Source organism: Panthera uncia (genome assembly GCF_023721935.1).
Source record: "Panthera uncia isolate 11264 chromosome A3 unlocalized genomic scaffold, Puncia_PCG_1.0 HiC_scaffold_11, whole genome shotgun sequence".
NCBI classification, from domain to species: Eukaryota; Metazoa; Chordata; class Mammalia; order Carnivora; family Felidae; genus Panthera; species Panthera uncia.
This window is the reverse complement of record NW_026057578.1, coordinates 61,057,667-61,076,830: the sequence shown is the minus strand read 5'-3', so window position 1 is coordinate 61,076,830 and position 19,164 is coordinate 61,057,667. Positions and strand designations below refer to the sequence as shown.

At 42.3% G+C, this 19,164-nt stretch overlaps 1 protein-coding gene across 4 annotated transcripts in view; it reads right to left on the bottom strand.

Moving 5' to 3' along the window:
• The window catches only part of LMAN2L (lectin, mannose binding 2 like), a 30,767-nt gene extending 16,715 nt beyond the window's left edge, over positions 1–14,052 (bottom strand). Inside the window, exons 1-4 of one of the 4 annotated variants that reach the window (XM_049651424.1) lie at positions 12,632–12,897; positions 11,351–11,469; positions 8,399–8,516; positions 7,525–7,607 (exon numbers count right to left, since the gene is read on the bottom strand). In XM_049651424.1, the coding sequence (XP_049507381.1) occupies positions 7,525–7,607; positions 8,399–8,516; positions 11,351–11,469; positions 12,632–12,869 (558 nt within the window). In that variant the 5' untranslated portion in view covers positions 12,870–12,897. Of the gene's footprint in view, positions 1–7,524; positions 7,608–8,398; positions 8,517–11,350; positions 11,470–12,631; positions 12,898–12,943; positions 13,516–13,729 lie in introns of those variants that run through there. The other 3 variants (XM_049651428.1, XM_049651425.1, XM_049651427.1) reach the window with 3 other exon arrangements.
• Positions 14,053–19,164: the final 5,112 nt, after the last annotated feature.

Here is a 19,164-nt window from a genome sequence, read left to right as displayed (position 1 = left end):
CACAGAGCCCGCTTTGGATCTTCTGTCCCCTCTTTGCCCCTCCCCTACTCGCACTCTCTCTCTAAAAATAAACATTAAAAAAAAAAAAATCAACTGATCACAAATGTGAGGGCTTATTTCTAGGTTTTCAATTTTATTCCATTGATCTATAGGTCTATCCTGATGCCGGTACCACACTCTTTATTACCACAGCTTTGTGAGAAGTTCTGAAATGAAGAAGTGTAAGTCTTCCAACCTCATTTAAGTTTAAAAAAATTTGTTAATGTTTTTTTAATTTATTTTTTGAAAGAGAGATAGCAAGCTGGAGAGGGGCAGAGAGAGAGAGAGAGAGAGAGAGAGAGAGAGAGGGAGAAAGAGATCCCAAGCAGGCTCTGCGCTGTTAGCACAGAGCCTGGTATGGGGCTCAAACCCACTAACTGTGAGATCATGACCTGAGCCAAAACCAAGAGTTGGGCGCTTAACTAACTGAGCCACCCAGGCAACCTACCAACTTCGCTCTTCTTAATCAGCATTATTTTAGCTATTCTGGTTCTCTTGAATCTCCATATTGATTTCAGGATCACCTTGTCAATTTCTGTAATGAAGCCAGCTAGGTTTTTGATAGCTAGGACAAGTGTCAAATCTGGAGACCAATGTAGGGAGTGTCATCATCTTAACAATCTAGTGGACACTTCATGGGAATGCAAGCTGGTGCAGCCACTCTGGAAAACAGTATGGAGGTTCCTCAAAAAATTAAAAATAGAACTACCCTATGACCCAGCAATTGCACTACTAGGCATTTATCCAAGGGATACATGTGTGCTGTTTCAAAGGGACACATGCACCTCCATGTTTATAGCACTATCAACAATAGCCAAAGTATGGAAAGAGCCCAAATGTCCATCGATGGGTGAATGGATAAAGAAGATGTGGTATATAAAGACAATGGAGTATTACTCAGCAATCAAAAAGAATGAAATCTGGCCATTTGCAACTACATGGATGGAACTGGAGGGTATTATGCTAAGTGAAGTTAGTCAGAGAAAGACAAATATCATATGACTTCACTCATATGAGGACTTTAAGAGACAAAACAGATGAACATAAGGGAAGGGAAACAAAAATAATATAAAAACAGGGAGGGGGACAAACCAGAAGAGACTCATAAATATGGAGAACAAAATGAGGGTTATGAGAGGGGTTGTGGGAGGGGGGATGGGATAAATGGGTAAGGGGCACTAAGGAATCCACTCCTGAAATCATTGTTGCACTATATGCTAATTTGGATGTAAACTTAAAAAAATAAAAAATTAAATTAAAAAAAAAGATCCAGTGGACACTTCAACAACATGGGATTTAACTGCACAGGTCCACTTCTATGTGGATTTTTAAAATATAAATACAGCACTGTAAATATTTCTTCTTCTTTATGATTTTCTTAGTAACATTTTCTTTTCTTTAGCTTACTTTAAGAATACAACATACATTACATATAACAGACAGAAAATGTTAATCAACACTTTCTGTTATCAGTAAGGCTTCCGGTAAGCAATAGGCAATTAGTAGTTAAGTTTTGGGGGAGTCAAATGTTACATGTGGATTGTTGACTCCATCGGGGGTCACTGCCCCTAACCCCCACACTGTTTAAGGGTCAACTGTACTAAGTTTTCTGATCTATGACATAAGATGTCTTTCCACTTACTTAGGTCTTCAATTTCTTTCAATATTGTATAGTTTTCAGAGTATACTTTTATTTGTTAAATTTATTTCTAAGTATTTTACTCTTCATGCTAGTATAAATGGAATTGTTTTCTTACTTTCATTTTCTGACTATTCAATGCCAGCAGTAAAATTGATTTTTATATGTTGATCTTGTATCCTACAACCTGCTGAATTCATTTACTAGTTCTAGTAGTTTTCTTGGGGATTCTTTAATATATTCTATATACAAGATCATGTTGTCTACATATAGGAATACTTTTACTTCTTTCTTTGCAATCTGGATGTTTTTTACTTTATTTTCTTACCCAACTGGCCTGATTAGAACCTCCAGTACAATGTTGAATAGAAGTAACAAGAAGGGATATCCTTTATTCCTGATGTTAGAATGAAAGCGTAGTCTTTCACAGTTATGTATATTAGGTGAGGGTTTTTCAGAGTTACCCTTTATCAAATTGAAGAAGTTCCCTTCTATTCCTAATTTGTTTAGTTTTTGTTACCATAGAGATATTAGGGGTGCCCCGCTGGCTCAGTCAGTAGAGTGGGCAACTCTTAATCTCAGGTTTGTGAGTTTGAGTCCTACTTTGGGTGTAGAGATTACTTAAAAAATAAAACCTTAAAAATAAATAAATACAATAAAGAGATATTAAATTTTGTCAAATACTTTTCTTACATGTATTGATATGATCGTATGGTTTTTATCCTTCATTCATTTTTTTTTTTTTTAAGTAGGCTCCATGACCAACATGAGGCTTCAACGCTTGACCCTGAAATCAAGAGTTGCACCCTCTACCGACTGAGCCAGCCAGGTGCCCCTGTCCTTTATTCTATCAATATGGTCTATCAAATTAATTTTCAGATTTTTTAAGTTTTTACTTATTTATTTAAGTAATCTCTACACCCAACATGGGGCTCAAACTCAGGACCCTGAGATCAAGAGTCACATGCTCTTACAACTGAGCCAGCCAGACGTGCCTTAATTTTCAGATTTTGAAGCAAACTTGAATTCCTAGGATGAATACCATGGTCATGGGAATATAATCCTTTTTATGTTGCTGGATTTGGTTTGTTAGTATCTTGTTGATGATTTCTACATCTATATTCATAAGAGATATTGGTCAGTAGTTTTCTTTTCTTGTGATGTCTTTATTTGGTGTTGGCATCAGGATAATACTGGCCTCAAAGAATGAGCTGGTTAGTGTCCTCTCTTATATTTTGTAAGAATTCTTGGGAAGAATTGGTATTAACTCTACTTTCTATGTTTGACAGAATGAACCAGTGAAACCCTCTGAACCTTGGCTTTTCTTTGTGAGTCATTTTTTATTACTAATTCAATCTCTTGACCCATTATGGATCTATCCAAATTTCCCATTTCTTTTTTTTTTTTTTTATGTTTATTTAGTTATTTTGAGAGAGACAGCACAAATAGGGGAGTGAGAGAAAGAGAGAGAGAAAGGGAGAGAATCGCAAGCAGGCTCCACTCTGTCAGCGCAGAGCCCGACGCAGGGCTCCATCTCACAAACAGTGAGATCATGACCTGAACCGAAATTGAGAGTCAGACGCTTACCTGCCTGAGCCACTCAGATGCCCCAGATTTCCTATTTCTTCAACTTTTATTTTATTTTATTTTATTTTATTTTTTAATTTTTTTTTAATGTTTTATTATTTTTGAGACAGAGAGAGACAGAGCATGAACGGGGGAGGGGCAGAGAGAGAGGGAGACACAGAATCAGAAGCAGGCTCCAGGCTCTGAGCCATCAGCCCAGAGCCCCGACGCGGGGCTCGAACTCACGGACCGCGAGATCGTGACCTGAGCCGAAGTCGGACGCCTAACCGACTGAGCCACCCAGGTGCCCCTCTTCAACTATTATGTTAACAATCACTTATGACCTGGCAACCTCACTATGGCACAGGTAGTACCTTGTACTCCCAAATAGTGAAACTCTTGACTCACTCACCTAAATTACAATTCTTATATTGCTGACAAGGAAACTGAGGTTATGTGACTTTTAACAATCTGTCCTGATTTCAGAGAGCCAAGCCTACACTGAACTCCCTCACCTTCTTCTTAGATGCATTACTGGTTGCTAATATTTTCCCAGCATTTCCTCATGAACAAATGTGGTAGCAGGTAAGGTGAACAACAAGGTCATGTGCTCTGGTGACAAAGAAACACGAAACCATAGAAACATTTTACCACTACCTTGAGTGATTTGATGAATTGCTCCACACTCCCTCCTGCCAGCAACTTGTCCTCCTAGTCCAGCACATATTCTATGTAACATGTGCAAGTTTTCAAAAGGTGCCGTATCTGTCACCCTCTTCTTATGTACTCAAAAATACTAAGGCAAAATAATGAGACTGCAGTCTGGAATCACACCCTCTATCTGTGTATCACTGACAAATTTTTCAACCTTTCTGCACTTCAGTTTCTTGCCCATAATGTAGAGATAACAATAATATCTACCTCAAAGAGTTGTTATATGTATATAATACACTAAACATGTAATATACATAATATACACACAATATATACAATATAATATACAAATAATACATGTACAAGTGTTTGAAACAATGCCTGGCAACTTTATGTATGATATCAAAGTAAATCATGCTGCCAACAAAACACACACTTGATTTTACTCTATAAAATAGTTCCAGGAGTATAATTTCTATACTCTGTACATTAGAATATAAACTCTAAGAATTGAAATTACATAGGAGATGACATGAGAATAATAAATGTCTCCATTCTCAAGGAAATCAACCTGCAGAAGAAACAATAGAAGGAAGGGAGAAGGTAGAGCATCATAATTAAAAGCACAGCCTCTGGAATCCAGTGAACCTATGTTCAAAATCTGACTCCACCTTACATTGGCTCTTACCTTGAACAAGACACGTCTCTAAGCTTCTGTACCCACTGGTAAATGGGGAAAAATAATACTAACCCTAAGGAGTTTTGATCAGGATGAAGGCATTATTTGTAAGTACCTGGCACACAATAGCCACCTAATAAACAGAAACCACTTTTATTAGTTTTCTTAAATTTCATTTTAATAAACAAATTTGATTAACAAGTAAACAACTGATATGGAAACAAGGACCTGATGTTGATCCAAGGGTTCCCAATGCTAGCTCACCTGGAAAGCTTTGTAAAAGTCAGGTTGCCTACATGGCACCTAAGACAAACAGAATTATACTCTCCGAGGCTGGGGCCTGGGCATCAGTACTTTTATTTTTTTAGTTTTTTTAACGTTTTTATTTAAAAAAATTTTTTTATTATTTTTAAGAGCATGAGCGGGAAGTGGCAGAGGGTGGGGGGGACAGAGGATCCCAAGGGGGCTCTGTGCTGACAGCAGAAAGCCCGATGGAGAACTCGAACTCATGACTTGTGAGATCATGACCTGGGCCGAAGCCAGATGTTTAACTGACTGAGCCGCCCAGGCATCCATAATGTTTTTATTTATTTTTGAGAGAGAGAAACAGACAGACAGACAGACAGACACAGTGTGAGCAGGTGAAGGGCAGAAAGAGAGGGAGACACAATCTAAAGCAGACTCCAGGCTCTGAGCTGTCAGCACAGAGCCCGACGCAGAGCTCGAACTCATAAACCGGAAGATCATGACCTGAGCCAAATTTGGACTCTCAACCAGCTGAGCCACCCAGGCAACCCTGGAAATCGGTAATTTTAAATGCACTCCAGGCAGGAGCGCCTAGGTGGCTCAGTCGGTTAAGCATCTGACTTTGGATTAGGTCACGATCTCACAGTTCATGAGTTCAAGCCCTACATTGGGCTCTCTGCTGTCAACACAGAGCCCGCTTCAGATCCTCTGTCCCCTCTCTCTCTCTCTGCCTCTCCCCTGCTCACTCTCTCTCTCAAAATAACATTAAAAAATAAATTAAATTAAAAAATACATTCACTCTAGGCAATTTCAATGTGCAGCTGGGAGTGAGAACCATAACAGCTAGCTAGAAAAGAAGTGCTGATTTTTTATCAACTGAAACTAATTTTACTGATTAACATCTACTCTTCTTATGAAATAAGCCCATCAGATCTGCCCTCTCAAATGAGAATTACTATTATCTGATGGTGAAATGGAAGCTAAAAGAATCTGAACAATTTATTTCTGGGAGAAGCAGAGAGCCAGGTTTAAAACTCCAGTCAAGCCCTGAAGCCCATACCTCTTACTCAGATGCACTTCTAACGACTACTATTTCCTCAGCATGACTACAAACCTCGTCATGACATTCTCCTCATTTAAATCCTTTAACACACTTACCCCCTTAGAATAAAATCCAGACTCCTTAACAGGAACACCTCTCTTCAGAATGTGGCCCAACTATGTGCGTGGTGAGAATGAGTCACATACATTTGGATGGCTCTGGTGCTGGTCTGAACAGCCAAACCACTAACCACCCAAGGGGACACTGCTCAATCTCAGTGGCCGGTCAACTCGCCCAACAGGGAACAGTGTTAACACTAAAGAACGCAATGGGAATGGTGGCCCCTGAAGTTGTACAACATGGCAAGACTGCTGGCCTTGTTTTTCTTTCTAGCCTCCTCTTTCTCTGATCCCTTTTTTCCCCTCATTCTCTGTCCCTTCTCTCACTCTATCACCTTTAAACACGCTTTTCCCTCTGCATGGAATACTGGTTCCTACTTCTGCAGACTTCAATGTAAATGTCACTTCGTGGAGGAAATCTTTTCTACCACCACTACTACCACACTGTCCCACTCCAAGTTAGATGCACCTCTGGGTCTCCTACGGTGCCCCATAGTTCCCCATCGGCATTCTCACACATCAGTGCTGAGCGCAGGGACCAATGCTGATCTTGCTCACTAACTTCCCCCACCTAGAAAGTGCCTGATGTATGGCGGCTTGAGGAGGAGCCTAGAGGCAACATGGAGAAGTTACTCTGTAAGTGTCTCACAACAAAAGGTTACTCTCCTAACTCAGGTCTCACGTTCCACCTCCCTCAGGGGAACTCCATGGGCAATGTCAAAAATCGTTGAATCTGGGTATTGCATATACGATGATGTATTCTTCCAATTTTTTAAATAAGTTTGATATTTTTCACATAAAGCTTTTAGGGAAAAAAATAAAGTGAGTGCTGTCTGCATCCCTAATCCTGCCTTTCTTGCTATTATTTAGCTATAGGATACCCACCAGCAACCTGTCACCATCATTTTCCTACCATCTGATGGCAGGGCCATCAGGCAAAGACAGTACAAACCTACTGGCAGTCTGAGAAAGTAGTAAAGAACCCTAGGGTCAGCCAACAAAAAGCAAGAAGCTTTTGCCAAAAGCCAGATACTGGATTGCAATGAAATGCTAGGACTCCATCAATTTCCTTTTACCACCTTTCCTACAGGAGAGCAGAATTGCTGTTCAGGCCTAAAAACAGGAAGAAGAAAAGGATGCTCGAAAGAATGAGCAAGCTGCAGAAGAGAGTAAAGTGGTGATCTATTAAGTCAGGGGAGCTGGGTTATATAAATTCAGCTGGCTCTGGTGCCGGCCTAGTAGCCAAATCACCAACCAGCCAAGCAGGCTCAATTCCAGCAGCTACCTAACGTGCACAAGAGAACAATGTTAACACTAAAGAAAAAGCCCCCAATCACGACAGTCATTCCCAAAGGTCTGTGTACCATAAACAATTCTTTCTAGAAAATGCTGACAAGGATATTAACTTTTCAAATTCAATAGATGAAGGAAACAGAACCAAACCCCTCATATTCTATCCCCTGTTCCATCACGGACATCCCTGAGGCAAAGGACTGTGATGTCAGTGCAGCTGACCTAAGCTCTGACACTTGCCATTTACCTCTTGCTGCTTCTCCTCATTGGGGTACGTGTCTACAAATACTCCCAGCCCCACAAATTTGTCCATGTTTCCAAACACAGGCCCTAGAGAGAGAGAAGAGATGATGAACAATGAAATAAAGCCAAGAGTTGATAAAGGAATAATATATCACTATGATGGAGGAAAAAGTAAAATTCAAATGACTGACTCCCAGGCCTCTTTTTAAGAAGAGAAAACATATGTAAAAGCACTCAGCAAAAGTGCATGGCCTGTAACAAGCACCCAACAAAATCTGTAGCTGTTTGGTATTGAAGGCAGGGGAAGAGAGAAGGCCACTGCAACGTTGTTTAGCACCACAGCTGCTCCCTGGTCCAAACTGGTTGCTAAGGCGCCCCTAAAGAATTCTGCTTCACGAACGCTTGGTGACAACTATGCCCCTGAGAGAGAGCTGAATTCCCAAATTCCACTTCTTGTTGCAAAAGAGATCAGGTCAAATCAGGTTGAGTTTGCCATGTCCTTGGAGCAATGGCTCCCACACAACTCCTGACTCAAGGAGTTCTAAGATCATACAATGCACATGCTCGGAAGAAATCAGCTCACCCAATCGGCAGTGCTCTGGAAAGCCAGCACTTTCACCCGGCCAACAGGCCACGTGGCCTCAAAGGGAAACCAGAAGGAACTAATAAGCAAGAAATTGTCCCAGGATGAGTCAAGTTCAACTGCTTTACTAGGAGTCAGACCCCATTCTAGAGACTAGATAGGCCAGTCTTTATCCACAGACATCAAGGGAGTGGCAAACTACTGGCACTGTGGGCACATACCCTTCTCCAAAAGAGGGCATGTGAGAAAGCAGGCCTGTCGCACCCCACACAAGAGCAACCCAGGGTCCCAATACCTGGCTGCATCCGATCCTTTGTGTACCAGATTGCCAAGCCATCCCCATGCAGATTCTTCTTCCCTTGTCCATGGATTCTGAAGTGCACCTGCAACTCCCAGTCTCTCAGGAAACATGGCTGAGGAGAAAAAGACACTGGAATCAATGAAGAGTGTGAAATGTGGAACCCCTCAAAGCCCTCGCCAGCAGTCTAGAGACTGGGAAAACACAAATGAAGGTAACATGAGGTGAAGGGTTGAAACTGAAATCTATGACTTGCTAAGTGCTAAAATTAAACAGGTTGAGCTGTCAACTGTATACGATATTTAATATGGAAAGTGAATAAACCTCCCAATTATCCTCAGTATCTCCTAATAGAAACAGGATAGTACTCAAAGTTGGAAAAGACAAGAGACTGCCAAGTTAGACTACTGTGATCCTACAGCAAAGCATCTCAGCCTATAGAGTACAGGTGGCTGAAGTGACACTCATTTGCAACTTGAACTCACACCTCTGACAGAAAGATTCTAAAAAGCCTGGATTTCAAGAAAGGTCAAAGCTTCATTCATTACAGAAAATAAAAAAAGCGAAGCCATTATACAAAGGTTTTCAGGACTAATTAGCAGATATGTGAACAACCCTAATTAGCTAGACTTGTCCTTATGCCAAGCTGAGGGGCAAGCCAGAATTCCCCAAGAAGGAGTAAGTTACAGTCTCCCAAAACATCATGCCCATGGTCAAGAGGCATAAATGCACCAAAGGAGACCACCATCCCCATCACAGGGACAGCTTTTGGTGGAAACATGGAGGTGGGTACTAATCAGACTCCTGTGTTTCTTGGGGTTTATTTTGTTTTTTCTTGAATTATGTACCAAAAGCTTGCAAAAATGCAGAAGGAAGTAAGTGGATGGTTAAGTGCTCTAAATAGTTGAACACTTTCAAGAGAAAGCAGAGTAGGTATCTGGTTTAGAGAGGCTCCTAATTAAAGGTCACTATGAAGAAAGAAAGGACGGAGGAGCAGATAGACCAGCAGGGTTCAGGCAGAGTCTCTCCAAATAGATTGTTCTGGCTCTTGAGCAACATACTGCTAGATCATTTTTAGTATTCATTTTTAATTTCTGGGAAATCTTCCAAAAGTGTTAGTATTAGGAATACACAGTCAAATGAAAGGGGTGAGGTTACTTCTGAATTCACCAAAGAACCCTGTAACTCCAATAGCTTACCCTACCCTGATGATCCCAGTCCCTGTGTTGTCATTCTGTGTTCTCCTCTTTCTGTTCTTGCACTTAGATATCAAGACAAGAGTGAAATTCAGTGCCAGGAAGCTCCCCCATAGCCAGTGGGTATTATCCCCCTGGGACAAGGGCAGGGCCAGAGAAGTTCACACTGAGCCAAGAGGTGTCTGCTACTTATCCTCGGTCTCCTCTAGCACAGTGCCACACACTTTTTGCTCAGGGGTATGTCTAGCACTGGTTCTGAAACTTGTCTATACATTAGATTCACCTAGGGAGTTTTTAAAAATTCCCATGACCACAGGCATCAACTCCAATGGACAGCCAAATTTGAGGACCACTGTTCAAACAAACACATCCTATTCAAATAACTCAGAAACAACCCCAAAGCTCATTCTGATAGATGATAACAACAACAACAACAACAACCCACAGTATCAGAGAATCTGAAAAAGGGCAATATAACTAGATCCTAAACTAGAACGGCTGCTAAAAGAGTTATGTAGAAGCAGCTAGCAAGACAGCAGCAAAGTATCAAGCTCTAGACATAATCATTTAGTAACCCAGAGACCTCATCAATGAAACTTACATGTAACAGATACATAATGTAACAGGGCACATTTCTGTAACCATCTTAACTTTCTAAGGCTTTTTCATATCTATTGTCTTATTTTATTCTCCCAATAACCCTAGTGGGCATGTAGAAGGTATTATGAAGCTCATTTGGCAGATGGAGAAACTGAAAACAGAATTAAGTAACAGCCAAGGGCTCACAGTGGATCTGTGATACAGCTAGATCTAAAACCCAATCAAGGCTGTCAACTGCCAGCCTTTTGCTTCTTCTACCAGAACACACCACCCTGCACTCTGTCCAAGAACAAGAGCAACACTACAGTCTGGGTTAAGAGGCCAGCTTGTGCAAACAGCTCGTGTAGAAACTTCTCTTAACCCTCTGCTCTGTTAGAATTCTTTGCCACGTAAAATGAACAGGGAAAAGAGATAGTTCTTTTTTCTGAGGTTCACTTATCTATAATCAATGGAAAAAAAAAAAAACATGAAAAAGTAAGTTCTTAGCTTATGAGAACCCAAGAGAAAGTATTAAAGGATGCCAAGGTCATTCCCAAGAGTAAAGGGGTTGTAAAAGACTTAGAAAGAGCCCTGGAAAGCAAAAAGAAAGCATCATCTTACACTTATACAAAATCACAGTGCAGCCACACCAGAAATACTTCATTCACCTCTTGCCACCATACCTCAAGGAAGACAATGTAGCTAGAAAAGGTCCAGAGAAGGACCAAAAAAAAAAAAAAAAAAAAAAAAGACCAAGGGCTCAAAGTGGCTTTCACATGAAAATAAAATTTAAAATTAAACTCTTCAAAGTGAAATTGCAAGGGCGAATCCTGGGATGAAATTTAGGATAAATTTAAAAGAGCAGTCTTCTACTTTACAAAGTAACTAAATGTGAGTTATTAACCTCCAAGAAGTAATACTATCAGGTCAATAGGGAATTAAAGATACTTCAGAAAACAGAATCAAAATGGATTATTTCCTATAACTGGGGCAATCAAGAGCATTTCCCTACATATCTGATACCATTATGAAGGTCATCATATTCTCTGAAAAAATCCTGAAATCCACAGAAGACAGAACCCTGGGGATAGACAGTAAAATTAAGTCAATATGCCACTGGTGAACTTTTTAGGACTTTGTGGGTCAATGACACAGGAGGGAGAAAGATTCTTACCACCCGGTTCCACAGGGCACCCTGTTTACTTTGCATATCTGGGGTAAGGCGGATATATTGGGTCATCACCATGGCATTGCCCATCAGATTCCACAGTGAGGAACTGCCTGTGCCCACACCTACAGGGAGGAAGTAGATCAGTTCATACTCTTCAGCACCAACCCATTCAGAAACCACCAAGGACCATCCTAAAGCTGGAGTCATCATCTTTTGCTCCCTTTCCCGACACTCAATCTCCTACCTCTGTCACTCATAAATCTCAAATCCTTACCACCTTGACAGCTTCCTTTTCACAAAGCCCTTCTCAGGTGAAGACATCACAGCTATCACTTTGTCCATGCCGCAAAAACCACAGCTCAAACCCATTCCTCCCATTTTATACTTAAGTAAACTTTAGCACCATAAAAGAAAAAAATTTCCCCAATTCTACCAAAAAGAGCTTGACCCTCAGGCCTCTGGCGCTTAATCACATTATTTCTTTAAACAATTGAAGTGTGAAGGTACTGCTCCCAGGACCTCAGGCTATACACCTCATGAAAGTGATAATTTTTGTGTGAGACAGCACCAATGAGGCACCTGAAGCATCTGCTGAGTGCATAAATGATCACTCTTAGCGGCCGGCCGTGTACACACTTGCACTTTGAGTTTTTGTCTGCTGTCCCACACTCCAGTGGGGAAACAGACTTGTGTTTCTGCACTGATTTGGTCTTCTTTGTAACTTAACTATATAAATCTTTTGGTTGATGAGCTGTGCCTAAAAGTCTATGAGCCCCAAACAGAGCAAAGCTAACCAGCCTCTTTGATCAACAGGGCTCCTGGACTGGAGAACAGGTGTTTTAACCGGCAACAGAATTTTATCTTCTTTCTCAGTCCAGCCAAGTTCTACCCTAGTTCTGCCTCCTGCTTTATTTCTAGCACATCTACAACTCCATCCGGAGACCTGCTCTTTGCTAGTGGCCTTCAATCACTTTCCACCATTTGCAGTTCCATCCTTCCCACATTCCTCCTTTCGAACTCCCCTTTGTCCAGGCCTAGCGCTTGTGGCATCCGAGCCCGGCTTTGACCTGCTGTAAACTTCCAAAACAGGGTCGGGGGAGGAGGGGAGCTGACCCCTGCCCTTGCGACCCGTGGTTCCCAAACGCGGCGAAGTCCTCGTGGGCCCCCACCCACCGCCGGCAGTTTCCTTAGGGCCACGAAGCCTTTCACCACCCCGGTCTCTACCGATGAGCTCAAGTCCGGAAGCCCTCCCCGTGCACGACCACCTCGCCCGGGGTGCCTCACCCTGGTAGGGCTTCGACAGCGAGTGTTCCCGTTTCAAGTACTCGAAGGTTTGACCCGCCCCGACTTGCCGTGGCCCCTGCCCAGACCCCAACAAAAGGAGAAGGAGCAACATCCTGGACCCATTCCAAGCCGACAAACGCCGCCGCCACCGTTGCCACCACCCAGAGGGTCCCAGAGTCGCCGCCATCTTTCCCACTGCCGTCCCTTCATTAAAAGCCCGCCCCGTTGCCCAAGCCATTAGCCCAGAGAACCATCTGCCCCGCCTCCCATTGGCTCTCGTCGAGCCCCCGCCCCCGCAGGTGAGCATCTCACCGATTGGCTGGCTTCGAGATCAGTTGCCTTGCCAACCTAGGGAGGGGGAGTGGCCTAATGCCTGGATTCCCTTATTGGCGTTTGTCCTGCGGTCCACTAGGCCTGCTGGGATACGTAGTGATTTCCATTTTGTCTCAGCATTCTAGAGTAAATTTAAAGAGATAAAATGTTTCTCCCAGTTTCACACAGACGTTCTATCCTCTCTGCCATAGTACCTTCGTGTCTATGCGGAGTTATCCGTCAGGATGTAAAACTGAAAGGAGAAATAGACAAATCCACAATTACTGTAACTGGGCAATTATTAGGAAAACTATCAAATTTATAAAAGACTTGAACACAACAAAGAACTTGACCTGATGACATTTATAGAAACTCCACTCAACAACAGCAAAAGACACATTCTCTTCAAGTGCAAAAGAAACATTTACCAAGATAGCCTGGGCAAAACAAAACAAACACCTCCACAAATTTAGAAGAAATGAAAGCACACAAAGGATGTTCCATCATGATGGAATTAAGCTAGAAATAACAACTGAAAGATTTCTGGGAAATCCTCAAATATTTGGAAATTAAACAACTCCTTTAAAAAAATTGTTTAATGTTTATTATTATTTTTTAACAGAGACAGAGTGTGAGCAGGGGAGGGCAGAGAGAGAGGGAGACATGGAATCTGAAGTCGGCTCCAGGCCCCTTAAACAACTCCTAAATAACTCATAGAGGAGTAGGAAGTACTGAAGGACTGTAGTGAGTCTTCTAAGAAATGGAACAGGATTATCAATCCTTTACCTGGGTGGCACAGCAGGACACACAGGACCTGAAACAAAAAGAATGAGGTTCAGGGGCACCTGGGTGACTCAGTTGGTTGAGCGTCTGACTTAATTTTGGCTCAGGTCATGATGGCATGGTTTGTGAGTTCAGCTCAGGTCGTGATCTCACAGTTCATGAGTTCAAGCCCCACATCTGGGTCTGTGCTGACAGTGTGGATCCTGCTTCAGATTCTCTCTCCCTTTCTCTCTGCCCCTGCTCCACTCATTCTCTCCGCTCCTCTCTCAAAAATAAACATTAAAAAAAAAAAAAAGTAGGGTGCCTGAGTGGCTCAGTCTGTGAAGCATACGACTTCGGCTCAGGTCATAATCTTACAGTCCATGAGTTCAAGCCCTGCATTGGGCCCTGTGCTGACAGCTCAGAGCCTGGAACCTGCTTCAGATTCTGTCTCCCTCTCTGCCTCTCTCTCTCTCTCTTTCTCTCTCTCTCTCTCTCTCTCTCAAAAATAAATCAACATTAAAAAAAAAAGAAAAAAACAGAGTGAGGGTCATCCAGCTTCCCACCTTTTCCTCACCATTTCCATCACCCAACCAATAAATAATCAAGTCCTGATTATTTTATTCCTAATTATTTCACAAAGCCATCACATCCTTTTCATCCCCTGCTTTGTCTGTCTCCCAAACCACAACTGTTATTCTGGTCACCATCATCCACATGGTCCCCCAAGTAAACCATCTAGCCATGCCATTTCCTGAATGTCAGGGTTAAATGAGTTGATACTGGTAAAGCTCTTAGAGCAGTGGCTGGCATGTAGTAAGCACTATATCATCATCATCATTATTATTAACGGAGCCCTTGTTGGTTCCCATCACCTGTGGGGAAAAGATTCAAGCCCCTCAACTTGGCAAACAAAGCCCTCTGCCACCCTTCTCTGGCGTTATTACCCACAGCTTCCTTTCTTCATCTATATCTGCCAGCTTTCCCTCTTCCATCTCCTTTTCCACAGCCCACTTCCTCCTAGAGGCTTTCCCTGACTTCCTCAGGCAGTGGCAGTTGCCCCACTCTGAGCTCTCAATGTTCCCCAAGCACATTTCTTACAGAGCACTCACCAGTTCTGTCTCCGTCTTCCCAACAAACTTAACCAAAGTTAATTCTCTCTTTCCTGAATATAAATATATTTAATAAGAGAAACATGAATGTAAGCCTGTTTGATATTTAATATTTAAAATTAAAACTGTCACAACCATCGGGGCACTGGCTGGCTGCATCGGTGGAACACGTGATACTTGATAGTGGGGTTGTGAATTTGAGCCCCGCTTGGGTGTAGAGATTACTTAAAAATAAAGCCTAAAAAAACAAAACAAAACCCAAAAAACTGTTACAACCACTGATCATTTATAGACTCCACACAAAGTAGCTATTTGGTGATAAGATATAAGGAATTGCAGTGAATCTATTGGTGTCATACCCTAGCTTTAAAACCATTCATGGATATCAATTATCATAGGATAAAATCCAAATGCCTTAATGTAGCATTCAATGCCCTTCAACTTGACTCAAATTAGCCTGTACACACGTCTATTACAATGTGTCACCCTGAATTATGTGGCTCAATTAGCAAATTATGTGTTTGTCTCCCTGGCAAGGCTGGGAGCTCCTGGACCACAGGAAGCAGATCTTACTCATTTCCTATCATACGCCCTACCTGCTTCCCCATTTCCTAACCCATCACCCAGCACGTAGTAGGAATTCCAACTGTTTTGAATAAAATTATTTCCATTATATTTCTGTCAGTTGGAATTGTTTTATTGTAATAAATATACGTAAAATAAAATTTACCAATTTTAACCACTTTTAAGTATACAGTTCAGAGGCAGTAAATACATTTACATTGCTGTGTGACCTATCTACCGGATTTTTTTAATGTTTATTTTTGAGAGAGACAGAGTGCAAGTGTGGGAAGGGCAGAAAGAGAGGGAGACACAGAACCCGAAGCAGGCTCCAGGCTCTGAGCTGTCAGCACAGAGGCCCGACACAGGGCTCAAACTCACAGACCACAAGATCATGACCTGAGCTGAAGTTGGACGCTTAACCAACTAAGTCACCCAGGTGCCCCTCTACTGGATTTTGGATAGAGTATCTCAGCATATCTTATTGTAAAATTCACTGTGATGAAGAAAAGGGAAATAAAGGAGAGTGTGTCAAAGACAAAATACACAGGACAATAATTCAGATGATTTTCTTCAAACTGTTGCAATAAGGAAAATGCTCATTAGTAAGGAACATATCAAAGAAAAGGAAAGGGGCCTGGTGTTTCATAGAGGCAGGTAAACAAGGGAATCATCATGAGGAAGGATAGAAAGGGTTTTATCTGAGTCACTGAGGAAGGAAGGCAAAAATGGGTCTTATCTCAGAATATTCTAGAACAGGATAGTCCTTTGAAGTTGAAGTTAGCTATTTCTCAGGACTCAAAATGGGATGAGAAGGGACACAAAAGGGTGAGGGGATTTTTTGACTGTAGCTGGTTTCTAGAAGTACAGGGTTCATATAAAATTCAATACTGTCAAGGTGGTGAGAGGAGGTTCAGGGAAACAGAAAAAGGAGCCATGTCTCCCTCCAACACCACGCTACACACATGTAGAGGCACCTTCTTGTAGCCAGGTCAGGTCTTGACCATCTTTTAGATGCTTAATGCTCTCTTTTTCTCCACAGAATCATCTCCCATGATCTAGGGCTGTATACCTCCAGCGTGGGGGCATTCACAGACAATGTGAGTTGTATATTCTAGGAGTTCTGGATGATGATTCCTCCACTTCCTTGTCTTCAAAGCCAAAGAGATACCTCCACTTAGGAGCCCCTTGAAACCTGATGCCCCTACCTCCACCCCATGTCGGAGGCTCCAAGGCAGCCTCTTGGCCCCATTCTTTCCTCTCCCCCCTGCCCTTCCCTTTTTAACCTTCCCATTCTATTTAAATCCACTCCCACCCAAAACCTAGGACCCAAAGCAGGGCCTAACATCAACCCTCCCAAAGCCAGGTAGACCACTCTTCCCTGCTCAGATATCCAGGTAAGGATTTGGAATTAGGTCCATCATCAGCTCTAGGATGGCAGTTAACCCAGTCCCACCCCTGCCCCAGCTCCTTTCCTCCCCAACTCAGTCTCCATTCCCACCCCGCCCACCCCCACCCCCATCCCATACCTCCAGTTCTCCAAGCAGACCTAGAGCACAGAAGGGGACAGTAGCTCTAACACAAACTAGCCAACTACTTTCCGGTGGCAACTTACAAATTCTAGTCTCCCAATAAGCCACAATTAAATAGCCCGGAGTGCTTTGGGCATACACAGATGATTCGGTTCAACTCCCAAACACCTCATTGGTAAATCTAGGGTAGGGCCCAGGGATTTGGTTTTGAAAATCTCTCCCCAGGGAATGTGATATGCAGCCAACTTCCAGAATTACAACCCTTTCACATCCAGTATCTCATTTTGACCTCACGTTGACTTGGTGTGGTGGGCAAGGTGGGCATTACCTCACTTTACGATTAGGACATCTGTACTCAGTTCATAAATTTTAAACAGGGTGCAGCACCTCAATTTAGAGGTAGGATTTTGAGATTTGCTTTAAAGAACAAGTAACTAGGGGCGCCTGGGTGGCTCAGTCGGTTAAGCGTCCGACTTCAGCTCAGGTCACGATCTCACGGTCCGTGAGTTCGAGCCCCGCGTCAGGCTCTGGGCTGATGGCTCGGAGCCTGGAGCCTGTTTCCGATTCTGTGTCTCCCTCTCTCTCTGTCCCTCCCCCGTTCATGTTCTGTCTCTCTCTGTCTCAAAAATAAACATTAAAAAATTTTTTTAAAAAATAAATAAAGAACAAGTAACTGTAGACCTCTGCATTGTGAGTGTGAGCCATGCTGGGCTTAGAGATTACTTTAAAAAAAGAAAAAAGGAGAGGTTCCTGGGTGGCTCAGTCAGTTAAGTGTCCGACTTCTTCGGCTCAGGTCATGGTCTCGCAGTTTGTGAGTCCGAGCCCCAAATCAGGCTCTGCCTGCTTCAGATTCTGTGTCTCCCTCTCTCTCTGCCTCTCTGCCACTCACGCTCTGTCTCTCTCTCTCTCTCTCAAAAATAAATAAACATTAAAAAAAAAAGAAAAAAATTCTTTGGAGGAAGATTGTGTGTGTACTGAGGAGAGGGTAGGATAGATGAAAAAAAGCAAAAAAATCTTGATAAATGTTGAAGCTGGGTTATGGGTATATGGGGATTCCCTCCACCTTTATGTATGTTTGAGAGTTGCCATAATAAAAAAAAAAAAAAACTTTTTAAAGTCTCCCTTGGAGATGATTACAAAATGTGCTGGGTATGCATTTGTGGTGTTTTCTAAATTTCCTCCAGGGAATGAAAACTGTAATTAACTGTAATCTGTGAAGTTCATTGTGACCCATCCAATATAATGTCATAACTAAAAAGAGAGAGGAGTCTGCAATCTGGAAAAAGAACAGTCAATGGATGAAAATATGTCTGAGTCTATCAATTCTGTCCAGGGAGAGAGTATTTCTAAGTATCCTGTGTTGGTTAAAATCAAGCCTACTCTGCCTGGGTGGCTCAGTCGGTTGGGCGTCCGACTTCAGCTCAGGTCACGATCTCACGGTCCGTGAGTTCGAGCCCCGCGTCGGGCTCTGGGCTGATGGCTCAGAGCCTGGAGCCTGCTTCTGATTCTGTGTCTCCCTCTCTCTCTGCCCCTCCCCCATTCATGCTCTGTCTCTCTCTGTCTCAAAAATAAATAAACGTTAAAAAAAAAAATTAAAAAAAAAAATCAAGCCTACTCTCCTAACATATTCATAACGACTTCCCACTTAACATTCTAGCTCTCTTAGAATTTCTCAGTATATTAACTATTTAATTTCTCAGCATATTAGGAAATTAGTATTAGCATATTATTATATTGCTAGTACTAATATGTTCATATGTTAATTAAGAAATTAGTATTTGGCTTTATCACTTCATTACTTCATAACACTTGAGTCAGTATGACTTACGCTCCCCAATGTGTTTACCCATCAGTGAATTGATAAAAATCAATATCCTGAGGACCAGATCTCATATCTGTGGTAGCTCTACGAAGGGGCAAATGAATTAGGGACTGTCTCGAGGCATCCAGATACCTGCTTGTCACAGGTAAGTTGGGACATAAGATTCACTAAAAATTGCAGGAAGAGGGTGGGAAGGAGGGAGAACTCTGGCATGTGGAGTTGGAATGAAAACATCTGCCGTTTTGAGATCTACCTCTACCTTATGACCTGAAGCAAATGACACAATCTCTCTTAGCCTCAAATTCTCTATCTGTAAACTGGGTGATGAAACCTACCACACTGGGTTGTTGAGAGCATTAAATGAAAAAATGTATAAAGGATGAACATGCGCACTGCAGACTCTAAAGAGTTCTATAAGTACACAAATCACTA